The sequence below is a fragment of the Notothenia rossii genome (genome assembly GCF_949606895.1).
Source record: "Notothenia rossii genome assembly, chromosome: 3".
Lineage (NCBI taxonomy): Eukaryota > Metazoa > Chordata > Actinopteri > Perciformes > Nototheniidae > Notothenia > Notothenia rossii.
This window is the reverse complement of record NC_136901.1, coordinates 68,451,707-68,472,762: the sequence shown is the minus strand read 5'-3', so window position 1 is coordinate 68,472,762 and position 21,056 is coordinate 68,451,707. Positions and strand designations below refer to the sequence as shown.

Here is a 21,056-nt window from a genome sequence, read left to right as displayed (position 1 = left end):
TCACTGGCTCGGCGCTCACCTGGGATAGACAGCTTTGATGAATAGTTTAGTTACCTCTGCCTGTAATTACTCTTCATGTCATCGCCACTGTGAGGCCCTTTAACCACTCTATTCACCCTCCTGCACTGGGAAATGTTGGTGGGGCTATACGGGGATGGGTGTGTGTAAGACATTCTCTTAAAAGTCTTCACATTTTTTATTTTTCTGTCTCTCCCCCCTCCACATTCTCCGTTTCTCCAGCGGCGTGCCCGGTGCTATGCAGCGGCAACGGTCAATACGACAAGGGCTCCTGTGTGTGTTACAGCGGCTGGAAGGGCCCCGAGTGTGACGTCCCCTTCACGCAGTGCATCGATCCCCTCTGCAGCAGCCACGGCTCCTGCACCGACGGCAACTGTGTGTGTTCCATCGGCTACAAAGGACAGAGCTGTTCCCAGGGTGAGAGTTAATAGATATGGTGTTCCTCAGGGATGTATGATTGTCCCTCAGTTTTTTCATGAAACATGGATGTTGGGAGCATCACAACAAACACACTTCACACATCCTTCTTACTCCAGTTAGACAGCTCATCATAGCATAATCTCTAATCTGACTGAGTCTGCTTTCTCTCCATATATACAGATGAAGTATGATACCACAGCCAAACACATCAGAGATATTATTTAGGGATGAAATTGCTTCTATTGATCCTAGTTAAGAAGGATCAGGCCGCCACATTCTGGGTCGTAAGAAAGATAGAAAGCGTGAGAGAGTAAAGGAGAGGGATGAGAGACGGAAGGGGAGTCAGGGTAGCAGTGACAGGTGAATATGTATGAAGAAAGAGAGAGAATTGGAAAGGAAGGAGAATATAGAGCGCAGTGTGTCGAGGGTGAAGATCAGGAGAGGGAAATAAAAGACAAAGGGAAGAAAGTGACGAATAGAAAAAAGTCCAGACACAGGGGCCGGAGAACAAGGTCAGCATTTTCTCCTGCGTTTCTTTTTTTTCTCTCCCTCTCCCTCCCATCACATTTTTTCTCCCCTGGTCTCAAATCTGATATTCATCACAGCCGAGTCCCTCAAACAATTTACCTGGAGTGCCAGCGACATGAAAATCGATAACTGTGATCTGCAGTTTCTGCCAGGCAAACAGAAACGGAGGGCCGAGGTTATGTGCGAGCGCGTGATTTCATGTGTGTATGTGCATAGGGGTTAATCATGCCTGAGGAGGAGGAGGGGTGAGAGAGGTGTCAGACAAAGAGGATGAGGAGAGAGAAAGAGGGAGAGGAAAGTGGGAGCGACCGGGACGGAGAGGGATGGGTGGGCTCTTTGCCGGGAGGAGGTAATTTGTCAAATTGGTTTTCACTCACTGCTCGGACTCAGAGCTGCCTGTCAACCTGGCAGACTGACAGTGTCAGATTCTCCCCTATGTATTAGCGCATTCACGCGTACACACTAATGCACGCGCACGCTCATGCACGCATGCGAGCGCTCACACCGAATAATGTGTCGGCGAGCCTTGCTGCACTTTCAGAGTGGAACACATTTGCTGACATGCCCCAATTATAGCCTCAGCTATTCATTATTGGTCACTTTAATTGGCTTAGCAATATGTCTGATAGCGTTCTCTTTTGTTTTACTATCATTTTGTGTACACAAAGACTGAAAGTATGTCCTTTGTCAAAAGTTCAACCGTATTAAATGTATGTCTCCGATGTGATTTGTCCAGACTGCATTGCTTTTTGTTTATTTTGTTTTCCCCTGTTTGTTTTTTCACATGGGCGTATGTGTGGCGTGATGCAGTGGATTGCCTGGATCCGACATGTTCCAACAATGGTATCTGTGTGAATGGGGAGTGCCACTGTAAGCCGGGCTGGGGGGGGCTGCACTGCGAGCTGCCCAGGGCCCAATGCCCAGACCAGTGCCACGGACACGGGGCCTTCATACCGGACACCGGGCTCTGCAGCTGTGACCCTAACTGGATGGGACCCGACTGCTCTATGGGTAAGTAGGACTGCAGTAGAGCAGAGTAAAAAAAGAAGAGTCTAGGCGTCACAGTTAAGCGAAAACTGATTCTGACTTCCCATTTTGCCAACATGTTGTGTGGTCCCCTAGGATACATGGCTAATTAGTTTAGCTTTTTACTCAAGGCTGATATGGTTTGGTCTGGATGAAATGTACAAAATCACAAACAATACAACTTGCTCTGAAATGGGTTGGAGCAACTGTTGCATTATCTTAGCCAAATTGCTAACAGGAACAAAATGTGACTAGTGGGACTTTAGTGTCAATGCTAAGTACAATCATCATCGTCAGGGCCAGTATGGTTATGACAGCTTTTTATGATTATCAGGGTAGCATCCAGAAATGCATGATGGGCAATTCAAGCTGCATAAAGCACATTCCATTGCAATGGGCGTCACATGAAAGTCACAACATTGTATAAAAGAATGTGAGTGCAAGAAAAAAAAGCTACAACAAAGGGGGAAAAAAACTAAAGAATAACCACCCACATACAACACCAGCGAACATGTAACACACCCCCGCACCAAGCCCCCCCCCCCACACACACACACACACACACACACACACACACACACACACACACACACACACACACACACACACACACACACACACACACACACACAGCAGATAATAGAAATCCACAATTTTAATTGTACTTTAAACAACAGAGCAGGTCATCAGGCTATACATTAGCTGGAGGTCTGATTGGACTGTAGTAAAATATGCTCTCTTGAGCCAAACTATTATGAGCTTTATAGATTATAATTTTTTATTATAACTTTGACATTGACTTTGAATTGCCCTGGGAGCAAATGAAGTGATGTTAGACTAATGGAGGTCATTTGAAAAAATCTTTGCACACCTGACTGTGACAATGAGAAGAACTCCAGCACACTGTCTTGCTTCCTGCTAAACTATTTGTTTGATTGCAATTGCTCTTCGACCTTCATCGAGTATATAAACAGTTCCATATTTTCTTTTTATATATAAATTGATTTAATAAAGTTTGTGTCGGGGACAAGAGAAAAATGGAGCTCATCTGCAGTCACTTCCTGTGCATGAGGCTCATAATTCCCTAGAAAAACTGAAAAGACATTGCTTATGAAATGCCTTTTATAATGAAATATTAAACTTTTAGGATTCTTTTTCTCAAATAAATAAAGCTGTTGAGCTGCTGTAAGACAGACAGCGTCCCCCACCATGTCTTGCTTCTCTTTGTCAGGATCACAAACACAGATGGAGTATTTTTTACGAAATAAATAAATGCTTAGCTTTAATAAAGACAACATTGTTCCTCGCTGCAGGATCTCTCAGCAAATGTGCATCAAAACATCTGTACGTACTACATCTCCCCGCACATCGGGGGTCCTGAGTACATGGGCGGGGTTGTGTCACACATATAAACATGCACCGTCGCTCCCTGCAACATCTACATCCCCCAAACTGTGACTGTAATGGAAAGAAACTAAATAAATGCGGTGTTCACAAAAATATTATCACTGATTTAAATTGAAGGTCTAGCATTGTATTTTTGTGGAGTGTATGTGGGTTTGATTGTTGTGGCTTTTTTTTGCTGCTTTAGGCACTTTTATACACATATATTACCAAATATTAGCTATATATATATATATATATATATATATATATATATATATATATATATATATATAATCATAGAGTAATCTATACATTTCAACATACAATAACAAAATGCAGAAAGGTTTGAATACATGGTGTTAGTGCAGTGCTAAAAGTATTTATGTATTAATTGACATGAACTCGGCTCCTCTTCCCCAATCTCCTAATATTTAGATTCCCAGAACAATGTTTGTGACCCAGATCTTCCTCTCTTCCTTCAGAGGTGTGCTCAGTGGACTGTGGCACCCACGGAGTGTGTATGGGCGGAGCTTGTCGCTGTGAGGAGGGCTGGACGGGCGCGAGCTGCGACCAGCGTGTGTGCAACCCGGTCTGTATCAAACACGGAACCTGCAAGGACGGCAAGTGCCAGTGTCACCAGGGCTGGAACGGAGAGCACTGCACCATAGGTAAGCGCCCACATTTGTGTGTCAACTGGAGGTGTGTGTGTGGGCACCGAAAACCCAGTCAGAACAAACTGGCAGCTCCTTTACACTTTGTTAAAAGAAATCTGGAAAAGTACAGGCAAAAGGGGACATTTGAAGAAGATGAGTGACATAGGAGGTGGGCGAACAGAGAGGAGAGGCGCAAACACCATAAAAGTGGGGGTGTTAGGTTTACAATATAGCAAGATTTAGGCACTTATGGGTTGCCTCTCAACTGCACAACCCAGGAATGTCAGTTTATTTGGCATTTGTAACACCAAAGTAACTTGGATGAAAGATAAAACTCTTCACCTCACTGTGATCCAAAAATATCTCCAATGCATTTTGTGTGTGCGTGTGTGCATGCGCACAGTGTTGCCAGTATGTGCGAGTGTCTTTAATGTCAGTCAATCACCTCGTCTCATTCTGACATCACTGTCACTTTGGATGGATGAGTGCCAGATTCCTTTGATTCACCCACATTGCTTTGAGAGACAAAGTCTTCCTGTCACCACAAACACTGTGAGTGCAATGTGATACACACACAAACAAACACCGCACTGCAGCACATGTAAACGTGCACGCACGCCAACACATATATACGCACAGGGGAACAGGAGTTTATGATCTCCCCGTTCCCCCATCAGAAAGTAGGGCAGCTTTGACTGCAGCATCAGCCCAAGATGAAAGAGTTGTCAGGCTCCAGCTAGGCGCAAAGTACACTTCACTAGCACCAGACACTGTCGGTGTTAGCTTATCTCAGCTTGCCTGTTGTTCATTTCAGCTCTGCATGATGTTGCTTGCATTTATTGAAAAAGAAATACTCTCCCCATCTCTTACCTTTTGCATGTTTTCTCCCACTGCAGACCATGGGAGCATGGTAGACAAAGCAGGTACCGTATCTGACTCTGGTGTTTTGTTTCTTAGCCTGTGGTGGTAGAAGCTAGCTGCTGCATTTGTGGGTTTCGGCCTGGCTTGGCTCTGTAGACTCTGTGGTGATAACTGTCTGTAGATGAGGGTGCCAGCCTCAATGACGACTCCCCGCTGCAGCGCACCCCCCCCTTACAGCAGTGCGCTGCAGCGGGGGCCAGCTGTCATTGAGCCTAGATGTGTTGTGGGGTACCGTAGAGCCTAGTGTGGTATCAGCAATATTGAGGGGCTGTGCTGTGAGTGTGTGGATGTGCATGCGTGTGTGTGTGAGCTCTAGATTTTCCAATGTTGAAACACAAACACATAACTCTGCTCAGGTATTCCAGTCATGTTTCGCGTAAACATAGCTGCTTCACATGAGGGGAAAACGGTAAAAGCCGTAAAGAACTTTTGAGGTAATTGGCAAATTTCATAGGCCACTGATGCAAGGCCTTAATATGGTGTCAAAAAGTGTGTGTACATCTGGGTATCTGTGGCAACATTCCCAGCAATGATGGAGCAGTTTATACATTTATTTTCGGTGAGTATGTATGTGTTTGATTGTGTGAGCGTGACTCAGCGCACTATTCCAGATTCTCTATCTTTTCATTAAACTCATACCCTCCAATGTAAGCCCAGATAAAGAACACAGTTAAATAAGATTGCATAAAGATACACAGAATCATGGGTAAGGTTAAACATGAACCCAAACAGAGAAAGGTGCTAGGGTAAGTTGTCCCAAATGCACGGCAGGAATGCTTAATAGATAGCCCCGCAGGTGAACTTCTGTCGGGTTACACAGAGCGGCACAGATTGCCTGACAGTACAGGTCCCCCGAGCACCGTTGAGAGTGTCCTCTCACCCTCTACACTTAATGGAATAGCTCTCATTGTTTTATGAAGAGCCAGCCCAGAGAAAAGGTAAATCGCAGGGTTAAAGAGGGAGCAAGACAAGAGAGGGAGAGTAAAGAAGAACGCATGGAGCCAAAGGGAAGCAGAGGGGTAAAGTAATCAATATCATTTCCAAGGTAGCTCATTAGGAACCGGAGGAGTGGATGAGTGGAGGTTTATCCGAGGAAGTGCGGCATTATCTGGTCCATCTTTAGGCAGCTGGATATATGGCAGTGACCTTTACTTCATGACCTTTAGAGGAGACAAAGCTGGAAACACGGGGAATTGGAAAATATGTTGGAACTTTTAGCTCAAATTCTTCTTTCATGCTATAAGTTTTCATTCTATCTGACTCCTCCCTCGCAGCGGTATCTTTCTTTATCCAGTCATACACCCCGACACACACCGCACCAGAGTGTGTGTGCTGACCCATAACCCAAGGCAATTTCTTCTCCTTTTCAAGGGGATTTTATCAGAGTCCAACTACATTAGTGAGGAGGGTGGAGTTAATAGTTTCTGAAATCCCACTTTATTCTAGTTAGCATGAGCGGGTATTGATTGGGCCCTGGCATTAAAGAGAGAGGAGTCTTGTGTCAGGCCTGCCCAGGCAAGCCGATCAATGCCCGCTATAGATTGTCCTGTCCGGGTGCTTCATAAGTATTTGGTTGCTTTAAATGGCAACTCCATTTAACAGGCAATCACTGCTAACTGCCTTTGTTCCCCGAGCTCAATACTTGGGGACAATCTATTCCAGCCTGACTGTTAATACAGCGTTGTGAGCAGTCCCCTGATGCAGAAAATGGTCATAATTAAAGATAAAAACCTTTGATTTGATTCGTCTTGTTGAGCTGAAAAACGTGGTTAAGCTTCTCTGCCCCCCCTCCTCCCTTTTTCTTAGGAGTTCAAACAAGATGGCGTCTTTCTCAAAGTCCTCTGTTGACTTTCCCTCATCGCCTGGTGCTTGAGACGTATGATAAAATGCCAATCGGGGTGAAATGCCTGTTAATTTAGCCGCTGCCACGGTTTAGATTGCACTATTTGTATTCATAATGCATGGCTTTATTGATGCAGCGATTTGTTAGAGGGCAAAATCCTACAGAGCAACTTGAGTGAAAACATGTTCATTAATCTATTGAGCGGGACTCAATGAAAAGCATTTCATATTCATAATCTCTCGCTGGGTTATTTTGTCCTTCCTCAATCTGTGTCAGCACACTACTACTGAGTGGGAAATGTCAGGTAATATCTCTAGGGTGCGTCGTGCTGGGTGTGTGTGTGTGTCTGTGAGTGTGTGTGTTTGTGTTTTTTAGTAAGTGCCTATGCGTGCATGCACGTATTGTTTTATCAGTCAACCCTGCCTTTGCCTCCATATCCCGTGGGTAGACTTAAGAGTGTCGCATCCTGCTCCTTCATTTATTGAGGAGGAAATCACTGTGACAAGTTTGTTAGAGGCTCTTTGTACTGCTGGAGAAAACATTGTCATTGTGTGTCATTTTGCCTTTTTTCCCCCGACTCTCCCTGATTATAATGTGGCAAACACACAGACTTGGTGAATGCTAAAAGTTTTGAAGTTAAAGCAAAATGGGAAAATTGGAAGGCCAGGGATAAAGTTTTTTTTAAAAAGACATCGATGTGCAACAGTGTCTCAGCGTGAATGCAAATTATTTTAAAAAAAATGTCAGTGAGCTTTTATAAACAAAAGTTCTTATCTCTTGGTATTTAGAGGATAAAAGGAACCAATTTCGTTGAATGATGGTCCCTCAGAAAAGTGCCTGTCTCTCTGTCTTTACATGTCTGAATGAACTCTAATAAGCTAGCTACAGAAGTCTGTACCCAGCATGCCTTTCAGCGGTTTAACGGTTTAACGGTATGATGTCCTTCTCTATACACTACACAGTGACTACTAATAAATGAGCTCGCACTACACTTCCTTAAGACGTAAACAAAACCCCCGCCAAGTGTGATGAAAACCGTGAAAATCCAAGGACACCTTATTTAGATCAAGATTAGATATAGTTGTTGTCTTAAAGAAATATACACTTCCGACATAGAGTTACCTCAGAAGGTGAATACTACTGTCATATCTGTAAATTCAGCATTTAGCTGGATCCCGTAGCCAGTTAGCTTGGCTTAAAGACTGAAAACAAGTGTAAACAGCTAGCTTGGCCCTGTCTTAACTGTAAAAATTAGAATATGTGAACAGTAAGTTAGTGTTTGGGACCTAGTCTTGACCGGGCACAAAAACCTCTTAAAATCTCTGCTGGTTGCATTTGACAAATATAACAAGTTCACTGCTCCTAGCTAGGATGTAGTCCCTAACATTCTTATTCCCAGTAAAACCATAACATTTAAGTTTTTTAACACCTTTTTAGACACCTAAGCAAAAGAAGATCTTCACACTTCATTGGTACTGTGAGGTGAATTGTGTGCCCTTTAAACAGAGCCAAGCTAGCTGCTTCTAGCCTTTATTCTAAGCTAAACTCACGTTACACTTTGCAAAAACGAATTAGCGTATTCCTCAAAATGTCAAGCTATTCTTTGAAAAAGAAAAAATCACCATTTCAACCAACCAGGAGCTACCAGATAGTAATTTCTCAAGATGGCACTGTCTTCTATAATTGCAAATTTCCCTATCCAGATGCCCTTAAAATGTCTGCTTTTCCTCGCCTTAAAGTCGCTCTGGAGTTGTGGGTGGCCTTGCTATGCTAGTTACAGAACTTTCTTGGCTCCAGGGCCTCAGATTCTGGTAGAGCTTTTTGCATAATCTAATGTGAAGGTTTATTAGTTCATAGACTGCCACGGCGCGCACACACACACACACACACACACACACACACACACACACACACACACACACACACACACACACACACACACACACACACACACACACACACACACACACACACACACACACACACACACACACACACACACACACACACACACACACACACACACACACACACACACACACTATCAAACATAATCCCATTCTCTCATGAGAAAGCATTACTCTCAGGCCATCAGAATCCCATTACCTACACTGAATCATAAGTAAGAGAGTGTGATGATGGTGTGGAGCTCCATCAAGTAAGTGAATCAAGAGTTCTTTCCACACACACACACACACACACACACACACACACACACACACACACACACACACACACACACACACACACACACACACACACACACACACACACACACACACACACACACACACACACACACACACACACACACACACACACACACACACACACACACACACACACACACACACACACACACACACACACACACACACAAGCTGCCATCCCAAAGGGTGCAGAGACATGCGGATGGGATGTGCATGAACATCGAACGTGCTGAATTGAATAGACGTTTTGAACAATCGATATTTACAATATGCTACCACGTGCTTATTGAATTGCGTCAGACTCATTGGTCTATCATAACCACATGAGAGCGCCTGTGTGTTTGGACGAATGTCTGCTCGCCTGTGCATCATCAGTGATAAAACAAACAAGCATCACCCTGCTTCTTACCCACCACCCCTCCCTCCCTCCCCCCTTCTCCTCCCTTCTTACCTCCCTCCCCCTCTATCCGCCTGTCCTCTCCTCGCAGACGGCTGTCCTAACTTGTGTAACGGGAACGGCCAGTGCACCATGGGACAGCAGAGTTGGCACTGTGAATGCCAGACAGGCTGGAGGGGCCCAGGATGCAGTGTTGCCATGGAGACCTCCTGCGCCGACAACAAGGACAACGAAGGAGGTGAATATGGGGGGAGCAGGAGAGCATTTGAGATGAAAGTGTTAAGTGCAGGCATCACTTAAAGGGACAATTTGACCCAAAATACATATATAGCCTGGAGAGCTATTTATCAATGTAGATTTCTTTAGTGTGAGTTGCCAACTGTTGGCAATATCAGCCTTGGAGATGGCTGCCTTCCCTCAAATATAATGCAACTAGATAAAAAGGGCCAAATAAATAACTTCAAGAACAGCTATGTCTTTTTCCAGAAATTCTGACCTTGTTGCTCCACATAATCCACAGAGCCTGTGAGCGGTTTCATGTAGGAACTATTTTATGCCTCTAGCGTCCACACCACCAACTCAATATCTGAGGAAAGCCTTGAGAAAATGTCTTCAAACATGCCACAAATGTCCAGTTAAACGTTCAGTGTGACCTCACAAAACACATTTTTGTCCATAACTCAGTAATTAATATGTTTTTTTATGCCAATTTCTCTCAAATGTCTTATAGGATCAATTGAAAAGGATGATGTTTTGCCCAGACTCGGCAGTAACTCATATCATTGTGTACAAGGCAGCATAAATATACTCTTGGACCTGTGCTTACTCGTATGCAGCTGTAGTTTAGGAGAAAGAAAATAGTTCCTACATAAAACCAATTCAATTAATATAGAGAGCTAATGAGAAGAGCTCTCACTATGAATGCCAATAACAATCTTTCCTTTACGAAATAATCAAAGATTATCAAAATATTCAATCAGGAATGGAAAAATTTGGCAGTAGCTTTTTTTGCATTCCTTGCTATTCTCACACCACAACCTCGTTACTGCTCTCCCAGATGGACTCACAGACTGCATGGACCCAGACTGCTGCATCCAGAGTCCCTGCCAGAACAGCCCGCTGTGCCGCGGCTCCCGGGACCCCCTCCTGGTCATCCAGCAGAACCCCCTGTCCCAGCCACGCGTCCGCTCCTTCTACGACCGCGTCAAGATGCTCGTAGGACGGGACAGCACCCATATCCTCCCTGGGGAAAACCCTTTCAACTCCAGGTATGGCAAGAAAACCACGTTAGGATTCATGGTGCTATATTTAGCTAGAAAGGTGGACATATATTTGATGTACGCACTAGGAAAATGTATGTATGTCATGTTCATGCTGGCCAATCATGTTAAAGGGGTCTATGCCTGTGAGATTGCATGTTTTAGAATATTGCCGCTTTGATGCTCCGCGAAGGACTGACATTCATACGAGTAAATGCATGCGGTGAAAAATAGCACAACTTTAGATCCAATGACGTAAATATCAAATAGACTTTAGAATGGTTCACAGAGCCCGCCAAGGTCCTATCAAATCCCAGAGCCAAAGCAGGGCCGAGCCAAGATCTCCCCGCAGATTTAGCAGAGCTGTGAAGCGCTGTCCATGGGGCTGATTCTTGTCTGCACACATTTACACACGCCTACATCAGATGTTTCAAAGGAAAGCTCATCAAAGTGAAGTTATATGTTATTCTATATGTGGCAGTTCTCCAAGGCACACAGTCACACGCAAACATACACACACATCCCACATCATGTTTTGTCTACATGATTGACAAGAGCTAATCTAGATGGCGGAGTTTGCTGATTGTTTCTAATTAATGAGGGGTGGAAGACCAGAGCAATGAATGGGCAAATTGGATGATTGAAAGATGGTGAGATTAATCAAACCAGATGATGGATGGTTAGGAAGATTGGGCTGACTATCGCTCTCTCACTCTGTCTCTTCTGTCTCCTTCCAGTTTGGCATCTCTGATCCGGGGTCAGGTGTTGACTACAGATGGAACCCCTCTGGTGGGGGTGAACGTGTCTTTTGTCAACTATCCCCACTACGGATACACGCTGACACGGCAGGATGGAATGTATGTACAACAGCTACCCAGCGCTCCTTGCTGAATCTACCTCACCACATAGGCGTTATTATTAGATTAGATTAGATTTGATTTGATTAGATTAGATTAGATTAGAAAACAATAATAATCCCTTGAGGAATCTTGGCTGTTACAGCAATAGATAATTAGATACAGCAAAGAAAGGGGATTTTGAGTAAGAGAAGAGGAAATGTATTTACAAGAACAACACAACTGGGAGTCAAAACTCAATATCCTAAGTGAAAATATATTAATAAGAATCATAACAGAAAGGAAAATTGAATGAAAACAATGGGTAAAATGTTCAAGAAATATAAAAAAACACTATAAATAATACAATATTGTGAACTAGTCAGAATAATTGCTGGAAAAAAAACGTTATTATTTATAATTAATAAGGCATTATCTCAGGTTTTATAACAGCAGAAGTTTCACTTGAAATAAACATGTTTTAATATGTGAAAGTGAATGACAGGCCGTCAAAGAAACTTTTAAAGCAAAACTGAAAAGCAACCTTGAAATTGGATTTTTAAGTACCGCAGCTCTTTGCTTTAATGTCCACCTTCTGACCACATTTGGGTATCTCACCTGACATGTTTCTCCATTTCTCCTGCAGGAGCTCCACTTTCAGGGGAGTTTTATGCTGCTTCAAGTTAACTTTTCTGTCCAATATTCCCCTACAAGTTTTATTGAATTTAAAGTCTGGCTGGCACCCGTAACATGTTATTTGAAAATGTGTTTCTTTGGTGCTTTAAGCTGACCCCTATTCATTAAATGTACAATTTCTGTGTTTCCTGTCTCAGGTCTCCTCCTCTTACCTACGCTTTCCTTGCAGCATTTTCTTCCACTTAGGCCGAGCTGCCGCTGAAACATCTGAACTTTTGTAACATTTAATTACATTTGCATTTCAGGGGCAGTTACTAACCAGTTTCAGAGACTTATGACTTGAATGATCATGTTCTCATGTCCCTGTCTGACCTTGTTTAGTTCTGATGAGTGTTATTTCCTTGCAGTGGTTGGAGGCAGCAGCGAGTCCACACACTTAAAAAGCTCTGGCCATTTACAACCTTCTTTTTCCTATTCTAATCATTACCCTACAGCTGTTAATCATCATTCGGAGACAAAAAGTTAAAGAGCATCTAATACAATCTGTTACACAATGAGACCAGTGTTCTTGAGTGCTGTTTATATGTCAGACCTTTAACTGTTGTCTAGACTCTCTTTCTATATGTGTAGCTAAAGTTTTTTGTACAATTCTTTCGTTTTGTTGTTAAATTAAAGCAGTGGAGTTTAGCCTTTACTAGAAACACTGACAGTCCAATGTTCGTCCACCACAACACGTCCCCATCTGTACCTCATTCCCATCCTCTTTTAAACCTCTCCAGGTTTGACCTGATAGCTAACGGTGGTGCGTCACTGACTCTGCGGTTCGAGCGCGCCCCCTTCCTGAGCCAGGAGCGCACCGTGTGGCTGCCCTGGAGCCAGTTTTATGCTATGGACACTCTGGTGCTTAAGACAGAAGAGAACACGATCCCGGGCTGTGACCTGAGCGGCTTCGTCAGGCCTGACCCTCTTGTGATTGCATCCCCTCTCTCCTCCTTCTTCAGCTCCAAGCCAGGGGAGAAACCCATCATACCGGAGACACAGGTGCAGTACCACTGACCTCTGGCAGCCGGCTAATCTCCCTTCTGGTTCCCTCACTCTCTTCCCACTCTCCTTTCTATCTCCTCTCTTTCTCTTTCACTTCCATAGCTCCCCCCCCCCATTTATTCCCCTCTTTCTCTTTTTCTTTATTTCTTCCATTGTTTTTTCCCCTTTTTTGTCCTTCAGCCGTCAGTGGAAGCGTGACCCCCATTACTCCCTCTCTCTCTAATCCCGCCTAATCCCCCTCCCCTGTCATCTTCTCTCTTTGTCTTCCAGGTGCTGCATGAGCTGATCGAGGTGCCCGGCTCGAGTCTAAAGCTGTGCTACCTAAGCTCCAGGACTCAGGGTTACCGCTCCCTGCTCAAGGTGACCATGACCCCAGCGGTGGTGTCCATGGGCCTGCTGAAGGTTCACCTCATGGTAGCAGTGGAGGGCCATCTTTTCCAGAAGTGGTTCCATGCCTCGCCCAATTTGGCCTACACCTACATTTGGGATAAGACCGACGCATATGGGCAGAGGGTCTACGGGCTATCTCAAGCTGTTGGTGAGTGGAAGCATTGGCAGATTATGAGACAAATGGGCTCTGTCCACAGATATACAAAAGCTCCCACCACCCACTTTAAAGCTGTTTAGACACTTGTTGTTTTGTTTCTCTTCGTACATGTTACAAATAACTTTTGTGTCTTTGTGGTCAGTTTTGTTTCATTTTGTCGTTTTACTTTGTAGTTTTTAGTTTCTTTAAGCCCCTTTGTTTATTTTTGTAGCTTTGTAATCAACTTTTGTCCCTGTGAAACATTTTTGGATCTCATTTGACTTTATCTGTGTTAATTTTTTATTCAAATGTAATTATTTTCTTTGTCTTTTTGTAGTTTTTTGTCTGTAGTTGTTGTACCCCTTTTTGTCATTTTGCACATCTTAGTTGTTAAGTCTCTTTGTGGTCATTTTCTGTCTCTTTGTAGTTGCTTTGTAGTTGGTTTAAGTCTTTGAAACCCTTTCGTGTCTCTGAGATAATTGTAATGTTACTATTAGGACATTTTGGTTCAATTGCTAGTTGATATGTGTCTTGTTTTAAAGGGTTGGGCCTGACACTTTGTTTGCCTGTACATGATGCCGAGATCTGTTCAGTGATCCATCCGTGAGTTTTAAGGGGTGGACAGAAGAGAAGCAGTTATAAGTGCTTGTATTTTTTTCCAGTTGACTAGAAACTTTACCAGTAAGCCAGCACTGGCTATGACAAAGGGTGAGAGAGGGCTAATTAGGGAGCGTGTAGGAGAGTTAATACGCCAGAAACCCGGCTTCCATCCATTAGGAAGTAGTCACAGTTAAGTGCCTTTTGTTTTTTCTCATACGTCTATTTTTCATTGAAGCCACGATTGGTTCATTCAGCCAGCCGTAGCTGTGGTGAAGGGTTATTAGCCATCAGGGTGAGTTAGCAGTTAGCTGCTGGAACATCTAGCATGGGTCCATGGGAGCCCCAGTGCTATTACATTCTGCTGTCACAGTCGCTCACAGATGCTGTCAGCCAAACAACGCTGTCAGGCCACAGATGCAGTGGCCATCTGGGACCTCAATGTGGAGTAAAATCAACAGGGACACACTGTTTGGGAAATTACATTCACTCAAAGATCCCATACTTCTCTAGAGTAGCTGTAAATTTGACGTTTCTCAAAGCTCTCGAATCAAATACATTGTTTACAATTAAGTTATGTCTTGCTAAGCTTGGATACAGATGCAGGTATAATACATTATTGTTTGGAGTAAAGCTGAAAATGTGCTGGCAACAATTTCTCACTGTAACTCAGGTGGGAGTTGATGTGTTAACACACATTTCGTTTTAACAAGTTTAAACATAACAACGAACACATGCATGAACACATACAGTACAATAAACGTACGTATGCGCAAAAAACTTGTCTTAACTTGTCATCATACCAAATGTTCCTTTTTTTGTACACTTAGCCAAATCAGCTGAGGCTCGGTCATGTGCATCAGGGTTCACTTCTTGGCAAACGGCGCGGCCTGCACATTTAAGGCCTGCGTGGCTAATCTGCCCAATTAACAAGGTTTTTAATTGATTTAGCAGCTTGTGAGAGTGTTAGTTAGGTGCGAGTGCAGATTTCGGTACAGGTGCTAACTAGCTTCTCTGTGTATCACACGTCAACTCACAACTTAAATTACCTTAGGAGGATAGGCTATGATTGATCAAGTTTTGCACATCCTCGCCTCCTGTTTAATTTCAACACAGTTTCACGGCATTTCGTGTTATAGTCACAAAATTAATCTATTGATTTGTGTTCACCAACACAATTTCGCCATTTTAAAAGCAATGTAAATCATAACAAATTAGAAGGAAAAACTGATAAAAAAAAATACAAATTTCAGTATTCTGACACAGAACAATTTTAGAAGTAATGTATTTCTATTGGTAGTATGTTTCGTGCCTGCACCAAATAATAACAAATTAGAAGGAAAAAAAGATGACAAAAAATACAGATTTCAGTATTCTGAGGCTCTGAGCCCCATTTATTGTCCTTGCCAACGGCAAAAAAACTCCAACATTATACAATTTAAAATAAAAGGGATAGGGTTAGGGTAAGATATTGAGTAAGAAAATGTTTTTAGGAACCACACAACTTCTGGTCTTCCAAGACCCGACCGGACAAAAAGGCGTGGTGCAGGCACGAAACATACTACCAATAGAAATACATTGCTTTTAATATTGTCCTGTGTGACACGAAACGAAAATCGTGTTGGTGAACACGAATCAATAGATTAAATTAATTTTGTGGGTATAACACGAAATCCCGTGAGACTGGGTTGTTCATTTGTATGTATTCTCTGATACTAACCTCTTTTTTCATCTATTCCTCTCACCTGTATCCTTTCCTACATGTAGTGTCTGTGGGCTATGAATACGAGTCCTGTGCCAATCTCATCCTCTGGGAGAAGAGGACAGCCCTTCTGCAAGGCTACGAACTGGATCCCACCGGTCTGGGCGGCTGGTCACTCGACAAGCATCATATACTCAACACACGCAGTGGTACGTTCACACACGCCCGTATATTCCCTCACTAATAAGCAAAGCACATATTTTTCCATGCTTTACTTCAAATGTATTTTTAGTCATTCCCCCGTGTTGAACATGTTTACAGTATGTATATCTCACTAAACGTGCTATTGTCTTGGGGAGGAGGTAAGTCTGTTTGCTTCCTGTGGTTCACATGCAATTGCCAAGAGCCTCTTTTTACCTGTTGGTGTGGATTTTCACAGGAAATGCTTGAGTTGTCTCACCTAGTTTGAAACCCTCATCCAAGCCAGCCCAACCTAGTAAACATGTGCCCCGTCACCAATCAATTAGTGAAAGCTACTGAAACAAAGGCAGGGGGTAGGGAAGTGGAGGAGGGTGGGGGAGCAGAGATAATGTACGTTTTCCAGAAACTTATTTCTAGGCGAGGGGGAGCCATTCTTGTTGCATCATCTAACATACCATTATCTACACTCTGCGCAGTAATACTAAAAAGCAGGGCAATATCAATGGGCTGATGCACCAATGTTCACCTGCTGTGACAATCAATTCGCTAATGGAATGGACACAACTGAAGAACCATTGGTGGTATTTTTAGAAGTGGGGGAAATGAAGCCAAGCCTTCCTCTTTACCTTATGCTAGCCAGCTCTACAATAAAATTACGTTTTTCCTGAAAAAGGTGAATTGTACACTGTTTTACTTTGGCTATCAAAAAGGCTGATGTTAAATCAAAAATATACAATATCAGCTGCTTGTGAGCCTCAATAAAATATATATATTTGGCTATAAAGAGCCTACAGCCACGCTAGCAGCTATTTAAGCTAACATCAGCATGCTAACATGCTCACAATAACAATGCTAACTGGCTGATATTTGGAAAGTTTAATGTCTACCATCGTAGTTTAGCTTGCACTTGAGGAAAATAATACAGAACATGGTGGGAATGTCGTTAGTTTGGTATTTGACGAATACAAAGTTAGACCTAATGATAGCACTAGACGAAAAACTGAAGTTATTAAAGGGGGACATAAAGTCTGCACCAAATTTAACAGGAATCCATCCAATAGTTTTTGAGACATTTTATCTGCTCACACAAATGTCAACCTAAAGGCAATTTGAGATTAAAGTTCAGGGGACCATCAAAGTTATTAGATATCATTCTTCGGGGACCATTACTGTCTTTACATAATTTATTGGCACTCCCTCTAAATGTTGAGATATGAGATACAGCTTCTATTGCTCTAACTGAGTGTTACCACAGATCATCTAATTGAAATGATGATCCTGAATCTACTCTTATTTCTCTCCACCCTCTACCCTGTCCAGGCATCCTTCACAAGGGAAGTGGTGAGAACATCTTCGTGACCGAGCAGCCCCCGGTGGTCCTCAGCGTCATGGGAAATGGACGGAGGCGCAGTATCTCCTGCCCCAGCTGTAACGGCCTGGCAGACGGCAACAAGCTGCTGGCACCGGTCGCCTTGGCAATGGGCACCGATGGTAGCATATATGTCGGGGATCTCAACTTTGTGCGAAGGGTCTACCCATCTATGAACACAACTGGCATCCTGGAATTAAGGTATAATCATTAGAAAGCTTACACGTTTTTAGATGGATGGGCTGGTTGGATTAAAGTATGATGACAGGTGACGCAGAGGGAGAAAATAGATATTTTCAGTACATTGAACATGTAGGATTGCATCCTCTATGAAAAAAAAGTAAGTGACACACTGGGGATGGAAATGTACTAGATTTTCTCCAGGGTGTTTTTACCCATGGCTAAATGCTGTTGTTCACACCATAGCCAGCTTTGTATTGCTCTCTGTAGGTTGCTCTCCGCAGACTGTGTGAATTAAAATGTGTTTTTGTTGTGCTTTTGTCTCGCTTCCTTCCTCAAAGGAACAAAGATTTCAGACACAGGTAAGATCCTTACAACTATAAAAGAAAAGTTAACAATGAAAAAGTTCTTCATATAAAATCAATCTTTTCACTGATCACGTTTTCTTTTCATGTCGCCTTTAGTAACAACCCGACCCATAAGTACTTCCTGGCAGTGGATCCAGTATCTGGGGCTTTGTTCATCTCGGACACTAACTCGCGCAGAATTTATCGCGTGCGCTCATTAACGGGAGGCCGCCTGCTGTCGGACAATGCAGAGGTGGTAGCTGGGACTGGGGAGCAGTGCCTGCCATTTGATGAGCGCTGCGGGGACGGAGGCAAAGCCACTGAAGCTACACTTATGAGCCCCAAAGGTGAGCCACTGGCAAAAACTCTAAGGAATTAATTATGTTAATGATTGAATAATCGTTTCTGTCAATTATCAGGCAAAAATGTTTTCTTTATCCAATTCCTGCTTTTAAAATGTTAGTGTGCAGATTTTTCTCCGTTTTATTACATGATAAATATAATTAATTGTGGCTTTTTTAATGTGTTTTTTGGACCTAATAAGACATTTAAATTGGTCACCCTGTGGAGGAAAGTTGTGACATTTAATTGACTTTTATTGAATTGATTAAGAAACTAGTCCTTAGTTGCAGCTCTAGGTAGGGAGCCAATTACATATATATCTGGTTATGATTACAGATCCATGATTAAGGTTAATTAATTATTAATCATAAATTGTTGCATTCAGGTGAATTCTTAAAATGCCATTTTAAAAAGAGCCTTTTTTTCACTATGTACCCGTCTTGTCTCAACTAAAGCAGGGCAGACACAGAAGGAGGTTATAAACCAGGTTAACGTTGAACTTATTAATGGAATTATTTTTATGGATCACAGAACATTGTGACACCAAACTGTCAAGGATGTCACTCGATCACATTTCCTGCCTCTGACACCAGTGTGTGTATGTAGGACTTCAGATGATAGTACGTGTATATGTATATATATATATATATATATATATATATATATATATATATATATATATATATATATGTGTGTGTATATATATATATATATATATATATACACACACACACATATATATATATATATACATATACAGTGTGTGTGAGTGTTTATGAAGGAAGCCAATGAGACCCTAATTCACTCTTACCTGTCGTAGGAGAAGTCAGAAAGCATGCATCAGCTTGCCCTCTCTCTGCCTTATCCTTCTCCATCCTTCTCTCATTTACACTCTACCCTTCCCTGTATCCTCCATCTGTTGTTGTGTATCTCGTTGCGTCTAGGAGTTATTTCGGTGCACAGTTGCCTCGAACAAACACACCTGTCTTGAATGCCTGCTGCCTGTTAGGCCGATGAGGCTGACGCAGCAGCACTGGTAAACGATGAGAAAGAGAAGAGACAAAGGTAGAAAAGATGGGGGGGCAAGAACAAAAAAAGAAAGCAGGAAGGAAGGAAATAGATCACTTGCTTTTTCTAAAGAATCTGCTTGCAGTCTACATTCGCCCTCTGGGAGGAGCATGAGCTCGGCTCCGCATCCCGATGACTCATCCCAAAACTAACACTTCTCGAACAGTTCAATGCCCCTCACATTACTTGTTTCAGTGTCATCCAATGAAGCATTGAGCAATCGGGCTGTCAGGGCTGCCATCCGCTTCCAGCCGTTGGAAAGAGTGCAGTTTAATTGACTTAAAATGTCTTTGGGTTGCCCCGCAGCGTTTGAGTTATGAATCGTCACTCACGGTGTTCATCTCTGCGTTGACAGGTATTGCTGTGGATAAAAACGGGCTGATGTACTTCGTGGATGCCACCATGATCCGGAAGGTGGACCAGAACGGCATCATCTCCACTTTGCTGGGGGCCAACGATCTGACTGCCGTGCGGCCGCTGAGCTGTGACTCCAGCATGGACGTCAGCCAGGTACGCCGGTCATAAGAGGGAAGTGCAAGAGACACTCTGGGTGATGGTGTGATGGATGATGATCTAACGGCCCAGTGAGTGCTGAGCTTGTGTGGACACGCGCCAGGAGGTCAGGGAGGGACTGATTTAGGGGGGGATTAAAGAGACTGTGGATAAATGAATGGATCAGAAGAGAGTGAAGACCGCAGTCACTTAAAAAAATGAAGAAGAGACTTGTGCGAACCTTGGCGTCCTTTCAAAACGCCTCCTTCAGCATAGATATTATCTCACGGTTAACTTTTCTTTCTACCCATTAGGTGCGTCTCGAGTGGCCCACGGACCTTGCAGTGAACCCCATGGACAACTCTCTCTATATCCTGGAAAACAATGTCGTCCTACGCATCACTGAGAACCACCAGGTCTGTACCACAAGGCTCCATTGCCCCGACAAGACCCTTAGGGTGGCTGTGACAGGATTTAGTCCCAATTAGGCTTTTCTCAAGCCAATTTAGAAGTAAAAGTTAAAACATGGTTTTCAAAGTTTCACACTGGCGGTAACGTTGCTGATTAATTAGCTCTTAGAATATTATACTTTCTGGAATTCATTATGGGAAGTTTAACCGCAGGTCTTTTAGAGAGAAAAGGCTGCGCACTTCTTTATATTTGGGATATTATTATCAGTTTGATCATTGATTTTCTGTCCTTGCCCACAGGTGAGCATCATCGCAGGTCGGCCCATGCATTGCCAAGTGCCGGGTATCGACTACAGCCTCAGTAAGCTGGCCATACACGCGGCCCTGGAGAGCGCCACGGCCATCGCCCTGTCCCACACCGGCGTCCTGTACATCGCCGAGACGGATGAGAAAAAGATCAACAGAGTTAGACAGGTATGAGATGGAGAAAAGCTGTACACAGTTGTTTCAGCCCTGTTGTTGTTTTAGAATGAATGTGTTGGGCGTATTTTGTTGGCAAGCAAAAACTGACAGCACAGCTGGTCGGGCTGCGTGGGTGTTTCTATTTTTTTAAGGCATTCTGAGATTGTTTTCAGATCTACAGAC

General features: G+C 43.2%; 1 protein-coding gene across 12 annotated transcripts in view; it reads left to right on the top strand.

The window, feature by feature from the left end:
* Positions 1–21,056, top strand: part of tenm2a (teneurin transmembrane protein 2a) — a 220,585-nt gene that overhangs the window by 188,668 nt on the left and 10,861 nt on the right. For 9 of the 12 annotated variants that reach the window (XM_079671451.1, XM_079671450.1, XM_079671449.1 and 6 more), the window contains 16 exons: positions 241–435; positions 1,777–1,977; positions 3,861–4,046; positions 4,928–4,954; positions 9,494–9,640; positions 10,460–10,670; positions 11,399–11,518; positions 12,913–13,174; positions 13,448–13,715; positions 16,068–16,211; positions 17,524–17,773; positions 18,094–18,114; positions 18,217–18,446; positions 19,865–20,019; positions 20,316–20,417; positions 20,712–20,885. In XM_079671451.1, the coding sequence (XP_079527577.1) occupies positions 241–435; positions 1,777–1,977; positions 3,861–4,046; positions 4,928–4,954; positions 9,494–9,640; positions 10,460–10,670; positions 11,399–11,518; positions 12,913–13,174; positions 13,448–13,715; positions 16,068–16,211; positions 17,524–17,773; positions 18,094–18,114; positions 18,217–18,446; positions 19,865–20,019; positions 20,316–20,417; positions 20,712–20,885 (2,693 nt within the window). The remainder of the gene's footprint in view (positions 1–240; positions 436–1,776; positions 1,978–3,860; positions 4,047–4,927; positions 4,955–9,493; positions 9,641–10,459; positions 10,671–11,398; positions 11,519–12,912; positions 13,175–13,447; positions 13,716–16,067; positions 16,212–17,523; positions 17,774–18,093; positions 18,115–18,216; positions 18,447–19,864; positions 20,020–20,315; positions 20,418–20,711; positions 20,886–21,056) is intronic. The other 3 variants (XM_079671448.1, XM_079671447.1, XM_079671445.1) reach the window with 1 other exon arrangement.